We start from the raw sequence: 25,949 nt of genomic DNA, 5'->3' as shown, positions 1-25,949 counted from the left end.
TAAGGGAGATTGTCTGCGATAACATGGTTCTCCATTAGGCGCTGGCTTGTTAACTTCATTTTTATTACTGTCACGCGTGTCCCCAACTCTAGTTGTATGCCTCGTAAAGTAGAATTCCTTCAAAAAGGGCAAATAGGTCTCTGTCTTTCATCGACGTGGTGACTGGGCTTTCCCATGGAGCTCGTAAGGTGTGCCGGCCGGTCGGGGGGGAGGTTACCCCAGCCCTTGGGAGCCCCAGCGTCAGGCACCTTCACCAGTATCTCCACCTCTCCAGCTCCCCACCGAGGCCGGCTCTCCTGGGCCCACGGTGACCTTCCTTCAGGTCTGGGTTCAACAGAAATGCCTCTGGGTGGTAGCTGCTACGCGTCTGTCAGACTGGAACCAATGGATGTCTGACGGATCTAAAAAGCTAGTGACAGCAGGCAGTTACAAAAATGATGTACACACACCGTGAACATTTTATTTTGACTTTAAATATGCCAATGAGCATGTATCCACCAGTCTTTTGATTTGGGTCCGTGATATTTTCTTTGATTTTGGGTCCGTTTGGTGTACCGGGTTGTATTTCTTGTATAAACTGCATGGAAATTGCACCATCTGGAGTGAGACACGTGAAGGGATCTGAGCTCAGATCTCCCCTCGGTGTTTTATTCTTCTTCTCCACTCTATTACAGCCTTCTTGCCAAGACCTAACTTGGCAGCAGTTTCCACTTAGCTACTCTCTTTTATAGAGTCTTTCCAGAACATTCCACTTGGTTCTCATAGAACAAGCAAGTTTTCCTGTCTGCATTCCTATTTCATTATGATTTATAGTAGTAACTAAAACTGGCCTTAGCCAGTTTGGGGATGCACCACTGGCCCTGGGCAGGCATAGAGCTCACCAGGGGTGGTGTCAGGGTGAGCAGCGGGGTGTCCTGAGCAGGTATCACTCCAGGGTCTGGAGTGCAGAGGGAGGAGGGTTCCAGCTCATCGGGCAGGTTGGCGACGAGAGGTCAGTTAGGAAAACTTCGGTGGTAATAGTCCCACTAATTCCTACCCAGTCTCAGGAGGGCTGGAGGAAGAGGGTTTTCCCCTGCATTTCTTAGCCCTTATGAGAAACCTCGAAGGTGTGTGTGATCCATTCAGGCACCAGAATGTGGCAGAAATGCTGAGCGAGTTGGTGCTGAGTTCCCCAGTGAACCAGAGAGGGCAGCGCTGGTCGGGAGCTTGGGGCCGCGTGTGCTCAGAGGCGAGAAGGGACAGCTCAGAACCCCAAGGTGTTCTGGGAGCGCCGGCCCCTTGTCTCCAGACCCCTGCCGGCCTGTCCCGCCCTCCTCCCCTCCAGGGCCCCTCTGTGCCCCGTGGCAGGAGATGAAGGCATAAGGAGTGAAAAGGGCTAATTCGTACCATACGGTCCTTTGAGCCCCACCCCCCCAGCATCTTGGTCTGTGACCGCGAAGTGGTGTCCCTCACTGTGGCCCTGTAAGGCCCGGGTGGGATCAGGGAAGGGGACTGAGACTCAGAGGGGTCAGTAATGTGCCCACTGTCTGGTGGGCTCTCAGGGGTCAGGCCGGGCCTTGAGATAGGGCCCCTGACCTCCTCACACTCCTCAGACCCCAGACTCTTCTGATGGAACCAAATTCTAGGGGCTCTGTTAAGTGGGCCTTGGGAAGCTGGCCAGGCAGCCCTAGTTCTCATCAGCCCCACCCCCTGGTTCCAGAGGCGCCTGGGAGGACAGTGCACAGCTAAGCTGGGCATTGCCCTCTCCAGAGCAGGCACGTGAGAAGGGGCTTCTCTCCAGCAGGGTGTGAACCCCACGCTCCTCTTGTGGATGACACGTGGGGCAATGATGCCTCTCGCGGCAGGTGTGTGAACACCGCTCACCGGGCACAGCTGTGTCTCTGTCACCACAGGGCTCAAGACAGTCTGTCACAGATGGCCCAGGGCAAGCAGAATCCCTGGGAAACAAGCCAATTCAGGCCTGTTTTCTAGCCATGACGCCCAAATGCCAGCTTAGCCTTTCCTCCAGGATAAATGTGTAGACGTGAGGCTGGGTGCATGCAGTGTGGCGGGTCCTGGCGGGGAGGTTGCCAGGAGAGGGAGGTGGGCATCCAGGAAGGAGGGAGGTGGGCATCCAGGAAGGAGGGAGCAACCTGTGTTTGGTACTTGGGGTTGGTTCAAAGAGTAGGGTGTGAGGAAGAAGTATTTTGACACTGGATGGTTAGTGGGTAAGGAAGCTGGGAAATAAATGGGATTCAGGGAGCAGAGTTCTTGTAGAAGTTTTCAGCAGAGTGGCCTCATCGGATTGGTTTAAAAGTATTATAGCTCTGCCAGCAGAGTGGAGACTGAACTCAAGAGGAAGAAGACCGAGGCAGAGTCACCACGTTAGATGCCCCCCAAGGAGGAGATGAGCAGGGAGGTTCAAATACTGAGCCCCTGCTGTGCCCGCAGCACCAGGCTGCGCCCAGGAAATACAGAGGTGAAGCCCCGATATCCAGTCAAGGCCCAAGGAGGGAAAGAACTCGCCCTTGGGATTTCAACACAGTTAATACGGGAGCTGGTTACCCAGCTGTGGAAGGTTCCCTGGTGTGGCTCTGAGGTCACACACAGCTGAACAACCTGGGAAGCACCTACCACGCCTTAGGGGAAAGGTGGGGAAGGAGCAGGTGACAGCAGCTCCCTCTAGCGCCCCCTGCTGGCAAAACCTAACAGGAAGCCAACTGCAAGGGCCTCAGGGAAATGCGGTTTGCACGCTTCCAGCGCTGCCATCTCAGAGTACAGTGTGGAGCTGATGACCTTGGGCTTCCAGACAGACCCTGCCTCATGGAATAGATCCTGATTTTTTCATGTATTTTCTTTTGTGGGGTGGTGGGGGAGGGTCTGGCATGACTTGCGGGCTTCCCACTACACAGGCTGAGGAGCCAGGGTAAAAGGCTGTTTGAAACGCACTGAGTCTGAGATGCTTCCACAAAGATGGGGCCCACACCACTGGAAAGGCGACCTGGAGTTTAGAGCAGAGGCGGAGCCCGTCGCTTACACTTAACCTTTAAAAAGCCCCAGGTGTGAGCCGGCCTGGTGGCTCAGGCGGTTAGAGCTCCGTGCTCCTAACTCCGAAGGCTGCCGGTTCGATTCCCACATGGGCCAGGCGGCTCTCAACCACAAGGTTGCCAGATCAACTCCTGGAGTCCCGCAAGGGATGGTGGGCAGTGCCCCCTGTGACTAAGATTGAACATGGCACCTTGAGCTGAGCTGCCTCCCAGATGGCTCAGTTGGTTGGAGTGCGTCCTCTCAACCACAAGGTTGCCGGTTCGACTCCCGCAAGGGATGGTGGGCTGTGCCCCCTACAACTAGCAACGGCAACTGGACCTGGAGCTAAGCTGCGCCCTCCACAACTAAGACTGAAAGGACAACAAATTGACTTGGAAAGAAGCCTGGAAGTACACACTGTTCCCCATATTAAAAAAAAAAAAAAATGCCCCTGGTGTGTGGCACCACTCACTAAACCCGCCAGTAGGAGGTCCTGAAGCCCCTTGCCTCCCGTGGAAATGCTCGTTCCCCCCATTCCTGGGGGGATCCTACCTTTAATAGGATCCACTTTTGTGTTTCGTGCTTGATGTCATTGATTTCTCTAACTTCTGATTAGAGACTAATTCAAAATATTTCCGTTAGATGTCAAGATCATTTGGCCTCATCCTACCACCCAGCTTTGTGCGGGAAGCATCAGGGCTACCAGCTTTCCAGGTGGAGGACGGCAGGCACACCTTCACCAGCTCGTAGCTCTGAGTCACCTCTGTTTCAGACAAACAGAGCCACGGGTCAGACCAGCTGGAGAGGCACGGAGCGTGCTCCGTGAGTGAAGACCCACAGGAGCCCTTTTTAGTCTGATGTGTTACATGTTTAGACATGGCTGCCATTCCTGCTCCATTAGTCTAGAGCGTGCTAATGTCATATAGTAATAATCCTCTTGGACCGTATTCACAGTCGTGAGCTCATCCACACTTGTGCATAAACGTTCTACCATCCCAGCCTCTGTCAGCTCCAGACCACCAGGCCCACTGCTGCCAGGAGGCACTCCCCAGCTCCAGCACCCTCGCTGGCTCCTAATTCCCCAGGGCCTTCGGAATCAGGAATTCACTTCCAGAGCCTTACCTAAATCTGCTGTTCTTAAACACATCTTTCACTAGCTCACTAGTTCCCGTTGGGCCTGGAACGCATTCCTGCAAGCCCAGCTATTGAAATCCTGCCAATCTTTCAGGCCGATTCAAACGCCAGCTTCTTCATTAACCCTCTGTAAACCCCAGGCGCCTGCACAGTGCTCGCAGAAGCCTGGGGTTTACAAAGGGTTAATGAGGAAGCTGTGTCCTAATGGCTGTACCCTTGCTTGGCCATACACGGTTGACTCGGGGTTCTTGTCTCACCCTCCCCTCACCCCCTGTGCAGTGGGAGGTCCCAGGTAGCACTGGGCCTTTTCACACCTGTAGGCTCTCACAGTGAGGTGTTGACTGGAACTGGAGCAATGTCTCAGGCTTCAGTCACAGGTCACCTCTGGGGAGCAGTGACCAAAGGGTGGGAAGAGAAGCAGTTATTGGTCGTTCCTTTCGATGGGAAGAAATGGAAAACTAGGCAGAAGACAGCATGCATTTTGTTCAAGTGATTTCATCTCAAGTTGCTCAAGCAGCCTCTCGGTTTTGAGGTTAGCCCCACGGAATGTTCTGGAGCTCATGGAGGATTCTCCTCCTTCAGAGCAGTGTTGTGTAAAGTGTGTGAATTCCCTAAAACTGCAAAATACAGATACTGTGGGCCTAGGATGAAATATTTGAAAAATGTTTCAGTGTGACGGGGGTTAACAGTTTAACGGAGTTTTTGGTGCAGGCCTTCTCAGGGCCTTGAACGCACACGTGCACGTGCACGTCACCGGACTCCAAGGAGGGAGAACAATAGGTGGCACCTCCCAGACTTAATTCACTCCAAGAATGTGGGAGTCGATGGAGAGGAGCATGTGGAGGGTCTGGTGTTTTCTCATGAACACACTTCAGGAGGAGAGAGACCCCTGGACATCAGGCACCCTCTTGACCCCAGGCTTTGTGTAGCATAATCAGAAGGTACAGATTTAGTGTGGGGTAGAACGAAAGACCTCCCAGGCTGTGTTTTTCCTCAGAAAAGAGGCATTCTGAGTAACAGTGTAGGAACAAAGCGTAATGAGGCTTCCGAGCCCAGGCATTCCTCAAGGAGCCATTGTTTTAAAATGTGTGTTTAGCGTCAAGGCTTGATGGTTTCAATTACATAAGTTCCAAACGGATCATTAAAGCTTATGCGTAATTAACTTAATTAGACACAAGCCACACAAGGTGTCCCAAATAACTCTGAATCTCTGTTTTCCAGTTCCTTCCACACAGGGCGCACTCTGCCAGCCCTGCCTGTGTGACACCCCACGGCACCGTCCTCCACCAGACCCTGGATTTCGATGAGTTCGTACCCCCTCTGCCCCCTCCACCCTATTACCCTCCTGAGTACACCTGTACGCCCACAGCCGATGCCCACAGGTGGGTGTTTCCGTTGGTGCCGCCAGAACTGGTGCTGACACCAGGGAGATAGGAAGTGCCCGTGGGGAGGTGGAAGTGACAGAGGCCATGCTTGTTTTCAGAGGGGAAATTGAGCAGAGGAGAGCAAGCTAGGAAAGCATGTTTGATCAGAGAGCAGAGAATGCCCCGTGAAAGGAGAAGTCGCCTGGAGATAGAAGTTTCTATGGTATCTTCACAGGGTCACAAAAAAGAAAACCCAGGCAGACAGTAGCAGCTCTCATGAAGCACAGAACTGCTATTGAATTATAGCCATTAATATAACATGTAAATTTTAATTGAAGATTGAATTGGCTGGATGATTAATTTTAATGGACTGGGCCATAGAGTTCATTGAAAATGTCGCTATCTTTCCAGAAAGAAAAAAAAAAAAAAAAAGGTAAAACTGCCTAGCGAATTAGGCTTGTGTTTCATGAACAGGATGAGACTTGAGTGAGGGGAAACCCTGACAAGCACCTCTGATTGCTTGGAGAGAAGTGGCCATCCCTCGGGCTCCAGCCCGGGGAGTGACGGTATGGTGGCTCTGCCTTTGCAGGGGCCTCACCCTGGACTTTGCGCCCTGTCCCTTCAGCACTTTGTATGACACGCGCATCAACAGCCCCGGACTGTTCTATCCTGCCGAGCTGCCCCCACCCTACGAGGCCGTGGTGGGCCCGACCTCAGCCAGCCAGGTGAGACTAGCCCGGCAAACCTGTGGGAGGTCGGTCTCATTAGCCCTGTGGTGGAGAGGGCACGAGGGGCTCCGAGAGCAGAAGTGCCAGAAGGTCCAGCCAGGCCTGGGGACCCAGCCCAGTATTTGCTTTTCCCCCTTGGCTCCCTTAGCTGAGTCTGAGCTTCACGCTGCCCAGTGTGTCTGTGGCTGGCACAGGTTCTAACTGGGGGGCTCAGGCCAGGGACCAAGTCCCCAGGGGACTCTGGCCTATCCTGACTACATGTCACTGTCACCTGGAGAGGTGAGAAAGCAGGTCTGGATCCCTGGTCCTGCTCAAGGCCTGGGGGGTACAGACGGGAGGTGCCTGAGCCACCCGGTGTGTCTCGTGGGACTGGACAGGTCCTCGGGGTATGTTGGTGAGGCCTCAATTTCTCACCTGTACAGTGGGGTTCACAGCAGTACCACGCACATGGAGGGGGTGGGGGGTTTGTAATGGCCCCAGCAAGGACTCTGCACGTAGTAGGGTCTGATTCAGCAAAAGTCACTTGCCCCTTTTTGGGTACCGTCATCGTGGGCATCGCTGAGTGTCAAAGGGCACCATCAGAGAGGACATGTGAAGGCCCGGGAAGGTCACACAACACCCAGTGGCCCTCGGGGCAGCCGCAGGGATGGGGGCAGCGGGGTCATGTGCAGGGTGCTGAGAACAGGACCAGTTCTGGGCCCTGAGCGCCAGGCAGAGGGGGGTGTGCAAACCACAATGGGCGCGCCCAGGGCCACGAGCTGTGCGTCCCACATGCCCACACTGCACACCTTCGGGCTGGTCTCCCCCCCGCCCCCCCCCCCCCCCCCGCGCCCTCGGGACCTGCGCTTGCACCCGAGTCACCGCTAGGAGGCGGTGCAGGCCTGGCCCGGCCTTCCCTGTCGCCCCTTTGAGATCAAGGGCCCCGCGTGGCCAGCAGGGCAGACGGCAGCATCTGTCCTTTCTCCAGCCCCCCGCTAGGAGGTCCCAGACCTCAGGAGCCCCTGTGGGTGGAGGAAGAGTTGACCTGTCAGCTGTGGGGACTCAGGCTCAACAAGCCTCTGGAGACAATCGCGTCTGCAGGCAGGATTTCCATGCAAGGCGTCTTAGCCCCAGAACTTCCTCAGACAAAGGGAGATTCGGGGAACTTGGCCTACTTGCCTCAACTTTTGAATTACGTAATTGGTCAGAGGAGTGTTACCTGAGAATACATAAAAGCGGGCCTGTGAGTGTCCCACGTTGAGTTATGCGTGGGGCCTCACCTTCAACAGCCCTGTCACCCCGTCTCCTGGCGGAGCTATGAGAGGAGCCTTTGGTGCTCGACCCAAATTTCAACTTAAATTCTGTGCCACAACTGTTTTTCTTCTCCACCCTTCTCCACTGATTTTGTATTTAATCGAAAATGCTCTGTGAACAGAACAGCTGTTTCCGCCCCCACGGCTTTCTGTGGCGAGGGGGCTTGGGGCATCAGGGAAGGCCAAATTCAGATTAATCCCTCGACGCTCTGCTTGTGACAGGTGATAGATGTGCTCCCGGGAGCTGTCTCCTCTCGAAACCACGTTTGACTGGGAGCCAGAAGGAAGCAGGGACGCTCCTGCCAAAAATGAAACAAATCCAATTTCCTTCTGACCTTGTCCCACGGTGGATTTTATTTGTCTTGTTTTATTTATATTTCTTTATTACCAGAAGCTTTCTTTCAGGTAGCAGGTCTCGAAGTCGCCACCCACCCCTGCAAAAAAGAGTCAGCCAGAAGGTCAGATACAGGGAGAGTTCTAGAAGGAAGCAAACCTTTAGGGCATTGTTCAGTTTTTTTGTTGTTGTTGTTTTTCTTTTTTCTTTTTTGTGATTTAGCAGAGGATTCTTGACAGATTTCCACAATTGGTTATTGGCATATAGTGATTGCAGTGAAAGGGAAGCGAGTGTGCGTGCGGTATGATATACATAGGTGGGACCATTTAGGCAGACCCCCTGAAGTCCCTCGCAGTCCCCTTAGCATTGAGGAAACCCAGCCCAGCTAGCCCAGCCAGGCTGCGTGAAAGGAGAGAGGAAGACAGACCCTTAGCGATCTGATGAGAGGCGAGGAGGGAGGCTGAAATGTAGTGTCCTGAGCTGGCGTGGGACCAAGCTGCAGGGACCCACGTCACCTTCCCCGGCCTCTCCCAGAGCTCATTGGCAAGCGAGTCCCCAAAGTGATTCTGCAGTAGCAGCAGGATTCAGAAATCGGGGGTTTTGAGCCAACAGAGGGGCTCCTGTAGACGGTATTGATGACACGCAGGTATGTGGCCTGGGTGGAGCCATCGTGCCCCAAGGTGGCCAAGGGACCCATGAGCTCGCCACGTGTGGAACGGACCGGCTGGAGAGCAGATGTGCCCTGCCTGGCGGGGGTAGGGGGGGGTGGCTGGTCTTTCCCCTCTGCCTGAGGCCTGTGGGCAGAGGGCGCCCACGAGAGAAGCAAGCTACAGAAGTACCGTCACTGTGGGACAGGATGCTGGCCGCACGGCCGCCCACTCCACCTGCCTGGACGACGTCCGACAGTCACAGCCTCATGCAACCCAGCACCCCCGGGTGAACTTGGCCCTGAGGCAGGCAGGGAGGGTGGCCGTGGAAGCAAGCTCCTGATTCCATCTGCAAAAGGCCAGCTCTGGGGGACGTGGGAGTCCACGGAGGCCAAGCCTGCGTGTGAAATGCCCACCCCGGGTCCCAGCTGGGCCGGCCCGGAGCATTCCAGCTCTCGGGACTGTGAGCCCCCGCGGCCTTATTCTTCCTGGCACAGAAGCAGGGAGGAGAATGGAGGAGAAGAGAGGGTACAAGTGCGGGCAGGGGCTGTCCTACCCCACGGTCACTCTGGAGGACCTGTGTGGCCTTCGTCGGTCCCAAACAATGCCCTGACTTGGAAGGCAAGTGGGCTCAGGGAGGCGCTCTGACTACGGCAGGTCAGAGAGCGGCCTTTGCCGTGGTGTCCTCACTGCACCCTCAGCGTAGGGGACAGCGGAGGGGATGTAGGAACGTCGCCCTTGGCGTGTCCCCCTCCAAGGTGAGCTGTCACTCAGCCCTGACGTCTGGAGGCTGCTGTGACATCCCTCCTGACTGCACGTGACCGAGTCCCCCGATGGCCCACTCAGTGCCTTCTGTTTCCTGTGTAGCTTACAAGTATAGACCAGCAGGTGACCGACACCAGCTCCCGGGACCCAGACGGCTCTGCTGGCTTCAGCACACAAGGTAATCTCACCCCTTCAGCATCCAAAATAATAACCTGTCGTTTCCAAAGGAGGTCCCTCCTCCTCCTCCTCCTGTTTCCTTCCCTCCTCCCCCTCCCCCTCCCTCCACTTCTTACCCTGTAATGGCTGCAGCCTTTCCTCTTAAGTACCATGTAAGTTCTCTACATCCCACTGGTGAAAGATCTTTAAACTTTACTCTGTGGAATTTTGTTTTTTTAACATACCTAGGTGAACTTCACACACACACACACACACACACACACACACACACACACACAATTAGGTTTGAGCACCATTTTCCATGTTTGTTGTCCAGTAGTAAGTCTGTTTTTGGTCCGTGTGTTACTCCTGCAGTGTGTTTTTGTTTTTGTAGATTTATAAGAAAAAACTTTTGTGAAATGGACATGTGACATGATGTGTAGTGACACTTGGAGTATTTCTTGCAGGTGTGTGTCTCCCCGTGTGTGTGTTCTTCCCGTTAATGATGCCTTTGACGTCCACTGTTGTGGTGGTGGTTGCTGTTGTCCAATTTACCAGGCTTTTCCTTTGTGGTTTCTGTCAGGCTGACAAGGTCGTTCTCCCCGCCGAGGCTGCACATTTAGTCTCATCTGTGTTGTTCTCCTGTTCTCAGGGCATTTTAGAAAAGAAAAGGACTGACCGTCCTGAAGAATATTTTGTGTGTGTGGGATGTGTATGTGGGGTCTGCTTCTCTGTTTCTTCGAAGGACGGCCGATTGTCCCGACACGTGTACGGAGGGGACCCGGGCAGACATGGCTGGGGAGAAGGGGGCTGCCTCCAGCCAGCTCCAGGCCCCAGGGACCCCACGGCTGTGGACTGGGGGTGGCTTGGGTGGCCATGAGGACTAAGTGGGGGTCCCCTAGAAAGCTCTTGGCACCGAGCAGGCTCACAGCTGTGGGTGCACCTTGAGCGTCTACAAACAGGGAGGCCCCCCAGGGGTTCCTGGTCAGGATCCACGAAAGGATGGAAGGAGCAGACCCCAAAGCCCGCCTCCCCTGGGAGACTTTGGGCAGCTGTGATTGTAACAGTGTCCCCAGGGGGTCCACTCACCTGCCACATGTACCCCAGCAGGGGGCAGGTTGAGTGATGAGCCTCATGGGAGGCAGCTCTGGGGTCCTTAATGTGCCTGCAGGTCCCCTGGGGGGTCTTGTTAGAACACATTGGATCCATCTGCCTCCCCGGGCACCACCTTTGGAGAGTAGGGGGCGAGAGCCGGCTGCCTGGCACAGGTAGAGAGCAGCGTTCACACACTCGGGGCATCAGAGACCCTGGGGGGGGGGGTGGCTTGGTCAAGTCCCGATGGCCGGGCCACCCTCAGTTTCTGATTCAGTGGGTCTGGGTGGGGCTCAGAATCTGTGCTTCGGGCACATTTCCAGGTACTGCTGGGTGAGGCTAGTGTCTCCTGGGTGGCGTCTGCACTCTAGGTGTAGGGCTGGCATGGCCGGTTCTCAGGCCACCAGGACCGTCCCCCAGAGCCTCACCTTTCTGTGCTTGGTCCCTCTGGTCAAGCGTCCTGTGACCCCCACCGTCCGGTACTTCAGACCTTGGGAAAGATGGCCCCGGCTGGGGCTGTGTCTGGTTTCTGATTTGTAGTCTTTTGTTCAGTGCGCAGCCCCCTACCCCCCCACCCCACTGCTCTCAGAACGCTTCTCGGGAGACTGTCTGGGGCGCCAGCCTTTCTACCCCACGGCGCCCTTATTGACCTGCTCAGTGTTCCCACGCCCCTAAGGTTACAGGGTTTGTCTAGGTTTGGGGTTTGAAGGGTGGGTGGCCCGCGCCCCTGGGAGAGCTCCAGGAGGCCACCTTTCACCCTCTGCTCCGACGGCCATGTGGGCAGGCGCTGTGCCTGTACTGGGGTGGCCCTCTGGCCACCTGGTGCCAGCCCTGATGCCATGTCCCTTTCCTTGCAGTGCCAGCTGACAGCGAGAGCCTCCCAGCGTGCGAGGGTGCCACCACGCCAGGCCCAAACCCCCTGCCCCCTGATGGCCCCACAGGTGCCCAGCCGCCAGCCTCGCGCCCCAGCCTCACATCCCCCAGGGGCCACAGCCGGAGCACGCGGGCACGGCCGGGTCAGGGGCGTGTGGCCCGCTCCACCAGCGACCCCACCTCGTGTTCCAGGGCAGCAGGTATGGCTGGCCCGGCCTGTTTGTGTCCCCTGCATGTGTCGCTCTGTTCTGGAGACTTCGGTCTCAGTGACCCACAGGAATGGAAGCCAGGCCACAGGATCCCTGCCCAGGGGGCCCATTGAGAGTGTGGTCTGATATCCTAGGCCCTAAGGGGAGTGGACAGCTTGAGGCCCCAGCTGGGCCCCCACCAGACTTGCTGCTCTGGCCCGGGAGTGGGGAGGGGAGGTTTGGGGTGACGAGAGCCCAGAAAGGGCCTACGGTCAGGCTCTGCCTAGCCGTCAGCCTTGGTGGCTCCCCTCAGCATTAGCCTGGGCGAAATGCCACCTACAAGCCGGGTAGGCAGCGTGTCCTCCTGCTGGAGCGGCCCCCCACCTTCCCCCCCCGCCCCCGGCACACACAGTGGGTTTGAACAGCGCCTCATGAGCCGCTGGCAGTGCTCAGTGTGTGGCCGGGACTTGCGTCGGAACCCCCCCTGTGACTCAGAGTGGCCGTCCTCCCTGGGCTGCAGGACCAGAGGCCTTTGCACCGAGGCCCAGGAGTTTGCACCAGCGCCCCGGGGGCATGTGCACCCTGAAGTTGGAGAACCCACCCTTCCTGGGTTGCTGTTTTTGGAGGGAGGACGGCAGTGCTTGTGCCCGTGACCCACGATGGGCCTTCGGGCTGCAGTGCCATCACAAGTGGAAGCGAAGCAACCCTGCGGAGACCCCGTGGGCGCCTAGACCAGCCTTACCTCAGGGGTCCTGACCAGCTGGACCCCAAATAGACGAGCTTCCGCCAGGGCCCCAGGCGGGTCGTGTCCCTGGAAGGAACTGGCAGCACACGGAGTCGTTGCCTGGTGGTGCCCCGCTGCTGCAAGGAAGCGCCTGCGGGCTCCTCGGCCAGCACCCATGTCTCTGCACCCCGCAACCCCACATTCAAGGAGGCTCCGTCTGAATCTCCCGAAGACGCCCCTCCATGGCCATGTTCCAGGCTCAGACATGCCCTCCGCCCTGTTGGAGCGAACATGGGTCCACGTCCCCACCTTGAGGGTTGGGGAAGCTCCCGGCACTGGGAGGGGCCACGCTGGGCCCCTGGTGGTTGTCAGTGAAATCATGCTCTGCTGACCACGGCATTTCAGGGGTAGAGAGAAGCAGTGGTTTGCTTACAAGCTGTCAATGCCTGTCTGCACCCTGCCACCCCACACTGTTGCCTCACGGACAGTTACTGTCCTGCTCGCGAAGGCCTGTGCCCCCTGAGTTCCCCAGAGACCTCCAGATGTGGACGGGTATCCAGCGAGGGCACCAGGTTTGTCTGTGGCCCTGCCGTGCTGTGCAGGGGTGGGCTGGGGACAAGCCAGGCCCCAGGGACGCCGCCATCTGCGCGTGCTGGGTGCCAGCTGCAGGTTGCCGCTTCTTTGGGTGCACAGTTGTGCTACGCTCAGGACATCTCCTCCGCTTGTCTGGCGTCTCAGATATGTTTCTTAGCTGGGGAGCGTTACTGTGGTGTGCTCAGGAATTCCTTTCTTCCTTTCACGTGGTAACTGAATTCTCTTTGTGGTTAAGGTCACGCTTCTCCACACGCCCCCTCCTGTAGCCAGGACCTTGAAGCAGCACTGTCTCAGGCTGCTCTGGGGACAGGTAAGACACTTCTTTTCTAAAACACGTGGATACCTGCTGTGAAACAGGGATGGGGTGTGACTAGTGGTCCCGGCTGCCTGGGGTCTAAATCCAGCTCCTACCGTGTCACCCAGCACGTGGACTCGCCATTCCAGGCTTTGGAAGATGGTCTTCCTCCCCTTCTTGTTGGGTGGAATATAGTCGAGGCCACAGCTCGCTCACACTGTGTGGCAGCGTGTTTCACTGTATTTGTGAGATGCTGTTTTGAGGGGCAACTGACCCCACATGTGAGGTTTTTAGTTTCTCCTGCTCAATTGCTGGGCCTGCTGGCAACACCCCAGACCACTCAGAGCATGTGACTTTGTGTGACAACACGTAGACGGGGCAGGTCGGGCGTTACCTGGTTTTTGCTGAGTCAGTCACTGCTGGCTTCCTGAAGCTGGCTTTCTCCGTTTCGCCCTCAGACTGGTGTTTGTTCTCTGGGCCATCCAGGGTGCCCATGGGCCAGGGGGCAGGGCCCTGGGCACTCTGAGCTCTGCTGCCCATCATGCTGGCTGCCGTCTGCTCCTGCCATGGTGGCAGGGGCTCCCATTGTCCCTCTGCCACCCTCAGCTCTGGTCTCCAGACAGACTCATGTCTAGATGCCGTCAGACCCACAAGGGCAGGCTGAGAAGGGCCAGCCCATCTGTGAGCTGGAAGATTCTAACAGACAGGGAAGGGAAGGGGGCCTGCCCTGCACGGCCCTTCTCTCCTGGGTCTCCTTGCATTTTGCCCTCCCGTCTGTGGTCCTTCAGCCATCCTCACTCGGAGCTGAGAGGGGCCAGGCCACCCCAGGATGAGGGGACACAGAAAGCGGCCACGCACGGGGCATCAGCCCAGGACACGAGCCCCAGCAGAAAGCCTGTGCCAAGCACACTTACGTGTCTTTCTAAAGAATGTCTTTGACATCTGCCTCCTGTTTGGTTTTGCTTCAGGTTGTTTTCAAATTTGATCCTTTCCCTTGATTTGTAGTTTCCCGGTCTCTCTCTGTCACGTCTGCCTCTGCTCGTGCGCACCAGTTCTCACCGCCCGGGGACCCAGATACCTGGAAAGTCAGCCAACGGTTAGAGCCGGAGGCTGCACAGACGGTCCCCAAAGAGCGGCCACGCCCTGTGGTGGACAGCAAGGCGTATGCGGACACCAGGGTTTTGGCGGCTAAGTTTTTGGAACACTCGCACGGTGCCCTCGCTCCGGAGGCACGGCACGTGGCGGGTGCCATCCACTCGGCGGTCACGTCCCAGGAGCGCCAGGCGGAGGAGGCCATCGTCAGCGCCTGCGCTCGGGACCAGGTGTGACGTGGACACGGACGGGCTGGTGCAGAGCCTCCCGCTGCGGGGAAAGGCCTCGGCGAGGGGTGGGGAACAGGCCGGCGCTCCTGGGCCCGCTCTGACGGGGATCCAGTCAGCGGGTTTCTTGGGGTGACACTTCTACCTGGTCCAGTAATACAGAAAAGGTCTCTCGTGTCCGTCGTGAACTCTGTGGTTTTGTCAGGCATGTAGCACCTTGAACTAACCAGCGATACGGGACTATAGTGACAGGTGACTGTCATGTCACTGAAGGCACCACGTAGCTTCAAAATTAAGGCCATCAAAACCAGGATTCTCCCCACCCCCGATTTGGTTTAGTGTTAAGTGGGCAGAGGTGACATTCAGTCAAGAGGCCATTTTCTCTCGTGGTGTGTGTCACTCAGGCATCAAGCTCTTACCATATGCTGAGTTTAAAGAAAACTCATAATTATTGTACGATGGCAGCCCAGGCCCAGCTTCGGGCCCACCTAATACCGAGGGTACCAAAAAAAAGTACACATTTTAAGAAAGGAAAAAACTGCACTCAATTGTGATACTCAATATATACCGACAAGAAAAGATGAATACAAGTCACATGTATACATTTTTTGGCCCCCCAGGTAGACACAAGATAGGACCCTGTGGCCCAGGAAGCAGACAGGTGTGGCAGGGGCTTTGCGGCACCCCCACCAGCTTGTCCCCGGCTTCCCCTCAGCACCCCCTCTGTGAGTGTCCCCCTTTCTTTGTGTCTGGCTCGCTCTGCTGTCACTTGAACTGGTTCATGTGGGGAGCGGACACTTGTTGCTGTTATTCAATCCAGAACAACAAGCAGTTGTGACAAACCCTTTGGGGGTCTTGCCCGTGTCTGCCCCCCAAGAGTGGCCTGGACAGGTGGAGGTCTGAGGGAAGAGGCCTGTGTCCCTGGGACACATGCAGCTCCTGAGAAAGCGGGTCTCTGATGACCCAGAGCAGCCAGGTGGCAGCAGCCACATCTGCGTCGGGGGACACGGGGTGTAAAGCATTTCTTTCCGTGAAACACCTGCTGAGCGGGGCACACAGGACGCAGGCCTGGCGTCCGCGAGGTGGCAGCGTGGCCGCACTTGCCATCAGTGGCCATGGAGCAGTCTGTCCTCCGGAACTTGCTGCCACCATGGGGTTGCCTGTGCCTGAGCCGTAGTCCCCAGACTGTCACTCTGGCTGGTGGCCCTTGCCTCGGACAGGGCAGCCCAGAGCTCACAGGTCTCAACCAAGATCCCACGGCCTGGCATGGAGAGCTCGGGGAGGCCCAGACAGGCCCAGGTGTCCGGACCCCACTGTAGCCGGTGTGTGTGGCCGGAGGGGGTGTCCAACATAGATGCCCGAGCGCTTCTGGAGCCCCCAGGAGCCCAGGTGGGGGGAAGGAAGCCGGCAGTGACGGTCAGCTGGCCTCCCTCGTGTCACTGTCCCACAGTGAGAGCTGGAGAAAGAACAATCACGCCTTCTGATGACAGCCAGGACTGTCCCTGGAGACACATCAGAGGTGAACATATGAGCACTTTATTCAGACTCTAAAACGGGAGATCTGTTCTCTTTTCTCAAGTGAGGGCTGTGGAAGCCCCAGAGCTAATCCCGTTTTCAGGAAGGTAGCTGAGGACGTTCCAGGGGGCCTCCCCAGAGACCTGCCAGCAAGCGTCAGTCAGTGGCGCTGGATCAGGTCAGTTTGTCTCCAAGCTGGGAACCACAGGGGTTTCATCTTCTTGGGGGAGGGGCCTGTGTTCGGGCAGGGGGCACACAGCAGTGTCACTGGGCCACCTGGCCCTCGAGTGGGCTGTCTGCAGCTGTCAAATCTGGCTGGTGAGGCCTGCCCCTTACCCTCCCCACCCCCACCTCTGGGGTGCACGACCACTGGCAATCGGAGTGGTGCTGTGTCCTTTGCATCCCCTTTCTGCAGCTTGACAGTATCTTTCCTGCCATCTGAGCCCCCTCCCCTCTCCCCTCCGCTGCCACCCACGGTCCCAGACCTTCTCAAGTTCTGTGCCCTGCCCACACCCTCTCAAGCTCAGTTTTGTATTTGCTCTCATGGCAACTCTGTCTTGCGGATGAGGAAACTGTACCCAATTTTATACAGCTGGGCTAGAACCTTCTGCCCACCTGCTTAGGGCCCCGGGGTGGCCCACAGGGGCTCTAGCAGGCCGCAGCCTTCTGGGAAAGGTCCTGGGAAGAGAGGGGTGGTGGTTAGAGCCACTGGGAATGGGCCAGGGACCCCAATCGCCAGCTCTGGTACCCTCAACCCTGCTGTGCTCAGTGGCATCCAGGAAGCAGGAGCCCCAGCAGCAAGCACCCGGAGCCCAAGACCACATGGGAGCAGGGCCACGGGCACGGCGGGTTCCTCCCCCTCACAGGTGCACCCTCACCACCCGCCCCACCAGGAGCCTCTGAGGCTGCTCCTTAAGTATCTGAAATGGGACCCCTTCTCCCGAGCTTGGCTCTGTTCTCCCCGGGCAGGTCGCCACAGGACCCCTACCTGCAGGGACCCCCACCTGCACAGGCCGGGGTCCTGGTGCTCTCCCTGCCCTCTCCCCATGACCCTAACATGGGGCCAGAGTTGTGTGGACGCTGCCATTTGACCCCAGCCTGGAGACCAGGAGCATGCTGAGGTGGGCGAGCTCTGGACCCCAACTCTGTGGCAGGCTGGGGAGGTGGGGGGGGACTCATCCTTCAAGTGACGCACGTCTCCTGCAGCTGGTGACAATGATGCACATCGAATGCCTGTAACAGACCATGTAACAGAAAGCTTATTTCCGATGGGTGTTCTGTTTTGCCCCTCAGCCGTACTGATTCACAGATGCTGCTATTACGGCGGAATTTATAGGAAATTGTTTTCAAGCCACGGGAGACCTGTTTGTACCACTTGAAGGTTGTATTTATTTAATGTACCTCAAGGTGTTTTCATAATGAGCAGTGTTTTAATAAAAACTATTTCTGGCCTCTGTGTCCCCGAGGTCTAATTGGGACAGACAGCAGTGGAGAGCTTGTGTGCACTGCCGGTGACCAGGATCCGAGAGCTGGCTCAGACTGGGCGCAGTGAGGGACCCAGGGCCACCCCGCCGTGCTCCCCAACATCCTTCTGGAGGTCAGGTCCTGGGGAATGAGGGGGAGAGGCAGGCTCTGGATGCAGGCAGGTCCCACCAGTGCCGGCCCATCTGAGGCTTCTGGGTTGCATGCAGGCCCCTGGCTCAAAGTTCTCTTTAATAAGGATTTTTTAAGTGCATATCATTTGGTGGGACCCCTGCCTCCCGCCCCATGTCATTTGTTAGCCATAGATTTTCTCTCTGGAGCCTGTTCACCAGCCCCATCTTGGGGACTCCTGGGACATACGCCTTGGCTCTCCTGAGCTGAGGCCCCTTCCCTCCAGCTTCTACTCATGTGACATTCCTTCTCATCACCCAAGGGTGTGGGCCATCCCTGGCTAGCCCTTAGGTACCTTGTCACTAGCTCACAGCATGGGTTTGGATTCCCGGGGTGGGCCGGACATGGGTCCTACTTGTCCAAAGTCCCAAGGCTAACACCCCACCCCACCCCCAGGCCTTCTGACCAAAGCCCACATTCACTCCTGCCTCCCCACAGCAGGTTACACCAGGACAGTGGCCACAGGAAACAGGTGAGTGATGGCTGTGCTGTTGCGTTCTGCTACTATTGGAGACAGGCTGCACAGGACCCTACAGGTAAGGAGACTGTGCTAGGTAAGGAGACTGACACACGCACACACACACACCTCAAGGTAATTTAAACCAGAAGGAGCCCAAGGCTCTCTTTCGCCCTTATTCAGCCAGCAGCCTGTCTCCAGCTGGGACGGTGGTTGGAGAACTCAGGGCAGGCCTGGTGACGTGTCACCACTGCTGACCCTCCAGCCACTGCAAAGCCAGGCTGGCCTAACCTCATCGGAGAGAGCCCGAGGCCCCAGTCCCAGAAGGGACGCTCACCAACCACCATGGTCACCACACAGCCCCCTCGAAGAGCCGCGGTGTGACGTGCAGAAGCAAGAGAAGCCAGGCCCCCTCTTCTGTGAACAAACCAGCCACATGCACAGCTTTGCGTCATGACGTCAGGTTTATTAGTGGTATTAGCGAGTCTTCCTAAGGTGGGCTGCATGCAACACACAGGTCACTCCTTGGATACAGTAATCCTAGCTTTAGTTACTGCATGGTAAGGCTTCTGAAGTCACAGTGTATTTTCTTCAAGGCCGGGGCCAAAAAAAGAGACTGCGGACAAAATGACATCAGGTCACACTGATCTCTAAGGGACTGAACTAGGCTACGTTGTACTTGATTTGCACACACTAACACTGCTCGTGGTGATGGCACCTGGCCCGCCCAGGAGCCCCCACTCACCGCCGGTCTCCCCGGGAATGGCAGAGGTCGCGTTCTCTGGTGGGCCCTGTGTGTTGTGGGGGGAGTGCGTGTGTAGACGGGGATTGTGACTAGATGGCCGGCGCCTGGGCAGTTGTCCTTACCCCTCGGAGGAGCGAGCTGCCCCATCTGGAGGATGGTGCCCAGGCAGATCCACAGAGACCAGACAAAGTGAGGGCAGGGGTCATCCGAAAACCCTCAAGTCTGAAGAACGGCTTGTCGAAATAAAAGAACAGTGGTCTTGTCTAAATAAATGTGGAGTTCCATGCGGAGGCCACCATCCTTTATTTAACTCAGGAGCGGCTCCTTTCTCATCCGATACAATCACGGGTTCCCCAACTTCAGTTATAGCGACGTCCTGAGAGCTGGGCTGCCCGGGCTCCCACAGAGGAAGCAGCAGCACAATCAGCCCGTTGGGGTCCGGCAGGGTGTCCCCCACAGCACCCCAGACTCCCATCACAGCTGCCCCCGGCGCCCACCATCCTCGTGGACTGACCCTTCACGGCCACGTCCAAGCACCGCGCTCGCTGTCTGGGCTCCAGGGCGGAGACTCCACACCACACAGGTACAAAGAAATAGTCGCAATGAGAAGACGGTTCAGGACGCGGCAAATACTTGACTCTTCTATAAAGACAGGTTCCTGTGACTCTCCTTCAACAAAGACATACCCCCTTTTTGTCCAAAAACAAGTGGGTGGTGAGGGCCCCCCCTCTAGGGAGCCAGTGTCCTTGGGTGAGCTGTGGGGTCGGGTCAGGTCTTGGGTCCGGCCTCCGGCTCCGCTGGGCCTGGGCGGCCTAGATGTACAGCGGGGTCTCCTGGCCCGTGAGGAGCCTGAACATGGCGGCGGGCATGGTCTTCATGTGGATCTGTCAACGAGAGAGAGGGGCTGACTGCTCGCCCTGCCTCCCCCGCCTCCCTGCCTCTCCCCTCCCCTGCAAGCCACCGACGGAAAACAACCCTGAGCCATCTGCATGTGGCAGTCGATCCCCGAGGGTGTCCGTGTAAAGCACCAGATTGCAGAGTGAAGCAACAGGGACCCTCTGTGGGCAGCACCGAGGATGGAGGCGTAGAAAGAAAGCGTCTCCTGACGCTGCAGACTACCCCCTGCCCCTGTCCATGTCTGCAAATGGTCTTACAGAAGGTCAAGTGCTACGTCCCCTTCAGCTCAAGCTGACACCAGGCGCAGGGCTGAAAAATCGGCCTTTTAGCGGTGGTGACTAGTGGGCCCACTCAGCCCCTCAGAAACTACAAGGTGTGGGCGTGGGGTCATGAGGACAAAGGGCACACAGCCCTTCCCATGAGGCCAGTGAAAGCCAGCGTTCTGGCAGCTGAGAACTCGCTCACAGAGGGCCCCGGGGCCGCCAGCCCCCCAACCTTTGGGGGTCAGCTGGCCAATGAGCCTTTGGGTCCCGGCCTCACTCCCCGGCTCCAAGGGGGCTGGGTACACGAGCAAGGCACAGGGAGACCCAAAATCCTGCGAGGGCACTGAGACGAGCATACTCGGCCCTTGGAAGCCAAGAGAAGGTGGGCTCTGCTCCTGCCCTCTTGATGGCATGGGAACTGCTGGCTGCCCCTTCCTGGTACCCAGCAAGATACGGCCAGGGGTGTCACTCCACCCTTCCCCATCTGGACAACCCCCCCAGGCCAGTTTGGCAGCTGTATTGTCACACAGGCTTCCCGCACCCCCTGTCCCCCACTGGCATCTCTTTGATCAGCTTAGCTTTTAGCTCCTCCGTCACCCAGCGTGTTTTCCATCAGAAGAGTCACATTCTCCGTAATTCCTCAATCTGAAACCCACCCCAAGGCTCCCCCACTCTCGCAGCCTTGTTTGTCAGTGATGAATTTTCCTGATGTGCTCAGGGAGGATGGACAATGCAGTCAGCCCTAGCTAGTAAGTGTGAGGTCAAGTGTGAGGTGTGGGGGCCGGAAGGACTCACACCCCCATTCTGCTTTCGCGCCTCTCTGAACATCATCAATCCGTCTCAGGCCTGAAGAGTCGGAAATACTTCTCCCGGCTCCCAGGCGACTCCTCCACTGATCGATTTCTTCGTGGGTGTGAGGCTGAGTCCCAGTGGGCAGCCATTTGAAAGCATCTACTTAGGAAAATCGGGTTTTCCTTTCTTCGAAGCCAATTTGTAAAAGGAGGCTGATGGTGCCTGTCTGGCCCCCTTTTCGCCTGAGAGCCAGCCGTCTGCCACCACCCATCTAGGCCGCGTCCCCAGTGTACTGAATATGCCAACGACTTGCATGGCCCCAGGCAACACCACCCACCCAGCACCCAGGGCCCAGCCAGAGCCTGCCCCACCCCCACAGGCTGCAAAGATGGGGCCCACGCCCTGTTCCCCACAACTAGAGCCTGCCCTGCCCCATTCGAGGTGCCCACAGCCCTCAGGAAACTCCACAGCCCAGCACCCATGCCCTTCACAGCTGTCCCCTCTTCAGCTATGTGTCATCCTGCCCTTTCTGTACTGTCTGTCACTCTGCTTCTCCCAGGGAGGTCCTCACCCCGTTCACTTAGCCCACCCCCTACACACACACACACACACACACACACACACACACACACACACACACCCCTCCTCCCAGGCACTCCACCACCCTCCTCACCCCGAGTTACACCCAAGGCCCCCCCCTCCATACCCTTGTCCATCCTCACACTGGTACTGAGCTGATGCCAGAAAACCAGAAAAGGAGGCAGGACAGGACAGAGCAGCCGTGGGCCTGCTGCGGGTGGGCAGACGGCCAGCAGAGGTGACCCCACACCTGTATTGGCAGAGCCCGCGCCCCCACGAGTGAGTCCTGCAGAGGGCAGGGCTCACGCGGGATACAGTTCTAGAAACAGTGTTAGAAGGCTCATCTGCTTCCTTTGCCCTCTCTGCTGCTGGAAGGGGACAGCCACACGCCGCCTGCCACTCTACTCGCCCTTGCCAGGGGCCAGCTAGCTCAGCTGGGACGCAGGCCCCCTGGACGGGGCGGCTCAGAGGTCAAGGGGCGAGCACGCCAACCAGCAGAGACGTGCGTGAGGGCGCAGCGGGGCAGGCTCTCCCGAGAAGGGAGGGTTTCCTCTGCAGGGCCAGTGGCTTTCCGGGCACCTCACACCCTCCGGGGGTTAGACACCGGCCCTGGAGACGATGGGCCCTATGGCCGAGACTCCAGCTCGGCCTCAGGAAAATGACGGGGGTGGGGCCGCTTAGTCTCACCTCTCCGACCGAGTTGGACAGAGCCTGCACTATCTTCTCGTGGGCCGTGGCCACCACGCTCTGCCCATTGATCTCAATGATGCGATGTCCCACGCGGACGCCCCCTCGCTCTGCGATGCCCCCTCGCATGAGGCTGCAGATCTAAGCAGACAGGTCGGGTCAGTACAAGCCCCGGCCACACCCCCAAGGTGGGAGGGGAGGGGCTAATCCTGCAGGGGGAGGGGCTAATCCTGCAGGGGAGGAGCTAATCCTGCAGGGGGGGGCTAATCCTATAGGGGAGGAGCTAGTCCTGCAGAGGGAGGATCCCCTGTGACAGACGCTCCCACATGCAATCGTCTAATTCCCGGGCAACAGGGTTTATAATGTGGAGACGTTACAAATAAAAACAGCTCAGTGTGTGGGAGACTGTCGCCCCCCTCCCCCCCCCCCCAGCTCTGTTCTGGTGCTTAGTGGGGAGTGAGAACGGCCGGAGGGCACAGGCAAAGCACATTCTGGAAGATTCTTCAAGCAAAGACTGTCACTGTCCCCACTTCACGAGGGGGTGATGATTTAGGAGCTGACCCATGGGAGGAGCTTGGGAAATGACCAGGAAGGCCCTCGTGGGCAAATCCACTGGCTTGTGAAGGACAGGAAAGGTCACGGCACCAGAAAAGTGGAGGGAGGACGGCAGGCCCAGAGGGCGAGCTGGCCGGCTGCACCCCGACGGCGCCCGGGGGCTCTGCTGGGCCCTGGGGGACCCCATGAAAGGCATAGGAATGAACACGTGGTAAGAGGGGTGTCAAAATCCTGGAGCTGAGGGGCGGGGAGGGAGAACGGATGCCAGCCCTCTCCCCACCATGGCGGAGTTACTAACCCCTCCACAGGCAAGGGCAGAGGCAGGCTGGTCAAGCAGCAGTGTCCCCGGGCTGAGGCTTGCTGCCTGCCAGCTGCTCCCCCCAGGCTGGGAGCACTGCCGAGACCCCAGGAGCCCCTTCCCTGGCTTTGTATCAGCAGCCCTGGAGCCTTGTGTCACCAGCCATTCTGCTTGACGATGAGGAAGGTCAAGCCCAGAGCAGGACAGGAGACGTCCAGGCTGGCGGGACCCTGTCTCCCCAGGGCCCACCCCACGCCATCCACAAGCCTCTCTGAATTCACAGTGGCCTTTACGGTTTCGTCAATCCAAAAACTACCCATACAGCTACCGTCTCACTGAGGTATTGATGACTTTTTAAGGGTCCTCATACTTGAAAAGGCAGGGGACCCCAACCTGAGTCAGGAAGGGTCACCCTCAGAGGTCAAGGGTCGGCCTGCCCGCAGGAGACACAGGTATGGGCAGCGGGAAGTGCAGGCAGGACGGCCAGGCCCTTCTCTGATGTTCTTTTCATTCCATGGCAGGCTCTCCTCCGTGTCCTGTGGTGACCCCTGCGCCCTCCCCTCGGGGACGCCCACCTGTGTCTGCACATCTTACCCCCTCCCCCCAGCGGGGCCTGCTCATCTCACTGGGTCTCATTGCCCAGCTGCGGGGGGCCAACGCTCCCCGACAGACAGGCCATCCAGGGCCTGCCCCTCAGCACCTGGCATGGCGTCTTTTCACGGCTGAGACATCCTTAAAAGGCCACCGACCACAGGCTGGCTCTGGCACCACTGGAGTGCCCTCTGGCATTTGTTTTGAGTCTCACCTCGTCACAAACACCACAGGCCTTTCTGGGCTGACAGCCTATGTGTGGGGCCCAGCATGGGCCTGCAGCCCTCATGGCCCCTCCCAGCCCTCAGGGTCCCTTTCTGGAAGGAGACACAGGTGTCATAGCCCGAGGCCTCTGATGCCTGGCCACTGGGGCTCCTGCAGCACAGCTGGTCATTGCCCTGAAGGCAGGTACTTGGGCCAGACCAGTCTCAGCCAGGGGGCTGGCAGCCTGACCCCTGGCCACCCATTCTCCAGAAACGGGGGGCACCTGTTCTGTCAAGTGAAGGCCCTGCTTACCTGACACCCAGGTACCCCACACAAGCCTTAGAAGTAACATATCTTTTTTCCCCATCCAATGATTTATTGGCAGTTTGTGCCCAATGTAACTGACTCTTTGAAGACCCTGAAGAGGGTGCTTCAGGCTGACCCTGCTTGGCCGACCATTAGGCGGGATCCAGCTGGCTCCTGCCGGAAGCTGGAACATTCCTGAGGAGGAAATCTCTGGGAGCAGCTTCCTCCCTAGTTGTGGCGATCCCAGGAAAGAAGGGGCCAAGGGGAGAGGGAGGTAGAGAGGGAGACAGTGGCTTTGCCCCTTAAGGGGGCTGCCAAGAGGATGGGTCAGAGTCTGCCCAGGGATCCCAGCTGGAATTGGGGGGCAGCTCGCCCCCCAGGGGTGGCAGGGGAGCAGGAAGTGCTGAGAGGGTTGCTCGCACGCCCCTGGGACCCAGCTGCGGGTGTTCTGACTTCTCTGCGTGCCTCCCAGCTGGAGGCTTCATTTCTTGGCTGGTATTGCGGGAAGAGAGAGGGGGGAACCATTTAGGAAGTTAACTGGGTCACACAGGGCCTGTGTGCACTAATGCATTGTACTTTGGGTGTAATGAAGCTGAAAATGGAAAAAGCACTTGTGCAAGACTAACTCAGATGTTGGCAAACTTTGGCAGGGGACTCGGGAAGTTGGCTGCTTGGCACACTGTCGTGGGGGGGGAGGCACGGCGGTCCCTGTGGTCTCAGTGAAAGGAGACGGCTGGCCAGCCATTGGGGCCTCGTGCAGTTCTGTTGCCCTGGGTCCTAGATACAAACATATCAGCCTCTGCACTGCTCACAAACGCAGCCACACCCGTGCCTATGTACACCCGGAAGCATCTGATGACAGGCGGCGGCCATGCTCTCCACAGTGGCCAGCCTCAGGCCCAATCCTGGCCCTGCCACTTCCAGCTGGCAGCCTTGGGGCAAGTGACTTCACCTCCCTGGGAAATGGTGATAGATAATGCCATTCCCTAAGTAGACCAGCCTTGCAGACACCGGCTCCATGCGGTGCTTTGTGAGAAGAGCTTGTCTGCGGGGTGGCTTCATCTCCTGGTTCCTAGAACTGACAGACACGTGGCCCAGGGGCCTAAGAGCACTTGTAATGAGGAAACACAACCAACCGGAAAAGCAGACGGTCTGTATGCCCGTGGTCATGGCAACATGACCCCCTAGCCAGGTTCTAGGTACTTCTGCCATAAGCATGCTGTAGACATGTTGGGATTTGGGGGGTATTCGTTATAGCAGCAGACGTGCCCTAACACGAAGGGACAGAAAGGGGTCTTGAGCCCAAGCCCTGTCCCTCTCCCAGCCCTGTGTACCCACACTACTGCACCAGATAGCAATGAGGAAACTTTTGTCTCATTTACAATTGCCTTTCTAGAAGGTTCTCCCATAACCAAGGAAACAGCACTCACACTGGCCAGATCCAGGTCAAAGAGAACGCAGGAACTCTAGACTGAAGAACTCTAGCCTGAAGAGCAGGCACAGATTTTGGGGCAGACCAACACTCACTCAGGCCCAGCACCACCTCCTCCTGGAAGCCCTCCTGCCTCCTCAGTGCCTGGCACAGCATCTGACACCAGGCAGGAACCTCACACCGGCTCTGAATGGGCGAGGGAATCAGTGCGTGAACACGTGAACAAATGAGCAGATATCTGTTGGCTGAACACTGTGTGTGCACGCTGCAGTGGCTGGGAAGGAAAGGCCCCAGAGCAGGTGTCTGCAGAGGGACAAGGGGCCACAAGCCAGGTCTTCAGGGACCCTTTCCACGGCCACATGCTGGCCCTCCCTTCCTTCCTGTGCCAGTCCCGGGAGCAAGTACTCTTCCTGCCAAGGCTGCAACTGCAGGGTACTAAGTGTGGGCCTGGCCCTCAGACAGGA

The 25,949-nt window shown here is 57.6% G+C and overlaps 2 protein-coding genes across 17 annotated transcripts in view; one reads left to right on the top strand and one right to left on the bottom strand.

Annotated features, from left to right (window-relative positions):
- ENTREP2 (endosomal transmembrane epsin interactor 2) overlaps window positions 1-17,482 on the top strand; it is a 260,707-nt gene extending 243,225 nt beyond the window's left edge. For all 3 annotated transcript variants that reach the window (XM_074317911.1, XM_074317912.1, XM_074317910.1), the window contains 6 exons: window positions 5,362-5,522; window positions 6,094-6,229; window positions 9,373-9,448; window positions 11,376-11,591; window positions 13,133-13,207; window positions 14,198-17,482. In XM_074317911.1, the coding sequence (XP_074174012.1) occupies window positions 5,362-5,522; window positions 6,094-6,229; window positions 9,373-9,448; window positions 11,376-11,591; window positions 13,133-13,207; window positions 14,198-14,520 (987 nt within the window). In that variant the 3' untranslated portion in view covers window positions 14,521-17,482. The remainder of the gene's footprint in view (window positions 1-5,361; window positions 5,523-6,093; window positions 6,230-9,372; window positions 9,449-11,375; window positions 11,592-13,132; window positions 13,208-14,197) is intronic.
- A 1,099-nt stretch (window positions 17,483-18,581) lies between these two features.
- The window catches only part of APBA2 (amyloid beta precursor protein binding family A member 2), a 153,107-nt gene continuing 145,739 nt past the window's right edge, over window positions 18,582-25,949 (bottom strand). For all 14 annotated transcript variants that reach the window (XM_074317906.1, XM_074317905.1, XM_074317900.1 and 11 more), the window contains 2 exons: window positions 22,100-22,240; window positions 18,582-19,765 (listed from right to left, as the gene is read on the bottom strand). In XM_074317906.1, the coding sequence (XP_074174007.1) occupies window positions 19,694-19,765; window positions 22,100-22,240 (213 nt within the window). In that variant the 3' untranslated portion in view covers window positions 18,582-19,693. The remainder of the gene's footprint in view (window positions 19,766-22,099; window positions 22,241-25,949) is intronic.

The sequence above is a fragment of the Rhinolophus sinicus genome, linkage group LG13, assembly GCF_036562045.2.
Source record: "Rhinolophus sinicus isolate RSC01 linkage group LG13, ASM3656204v1, whole genome shotgun sequence".
Taxonomy (NCBI): domain Eukaryota; kingdom Metazoa; phylum Chordata; class Mammalia; order Chiroptera; family Rhinolophidae; genus Rhinolophus; species Rhinolophus sinicus.
The sequence above is the reverse complement of the archived record's forward strand: the minus strand, read 5'-3'. Positions and strand labels throughout refer to the sequence as shown.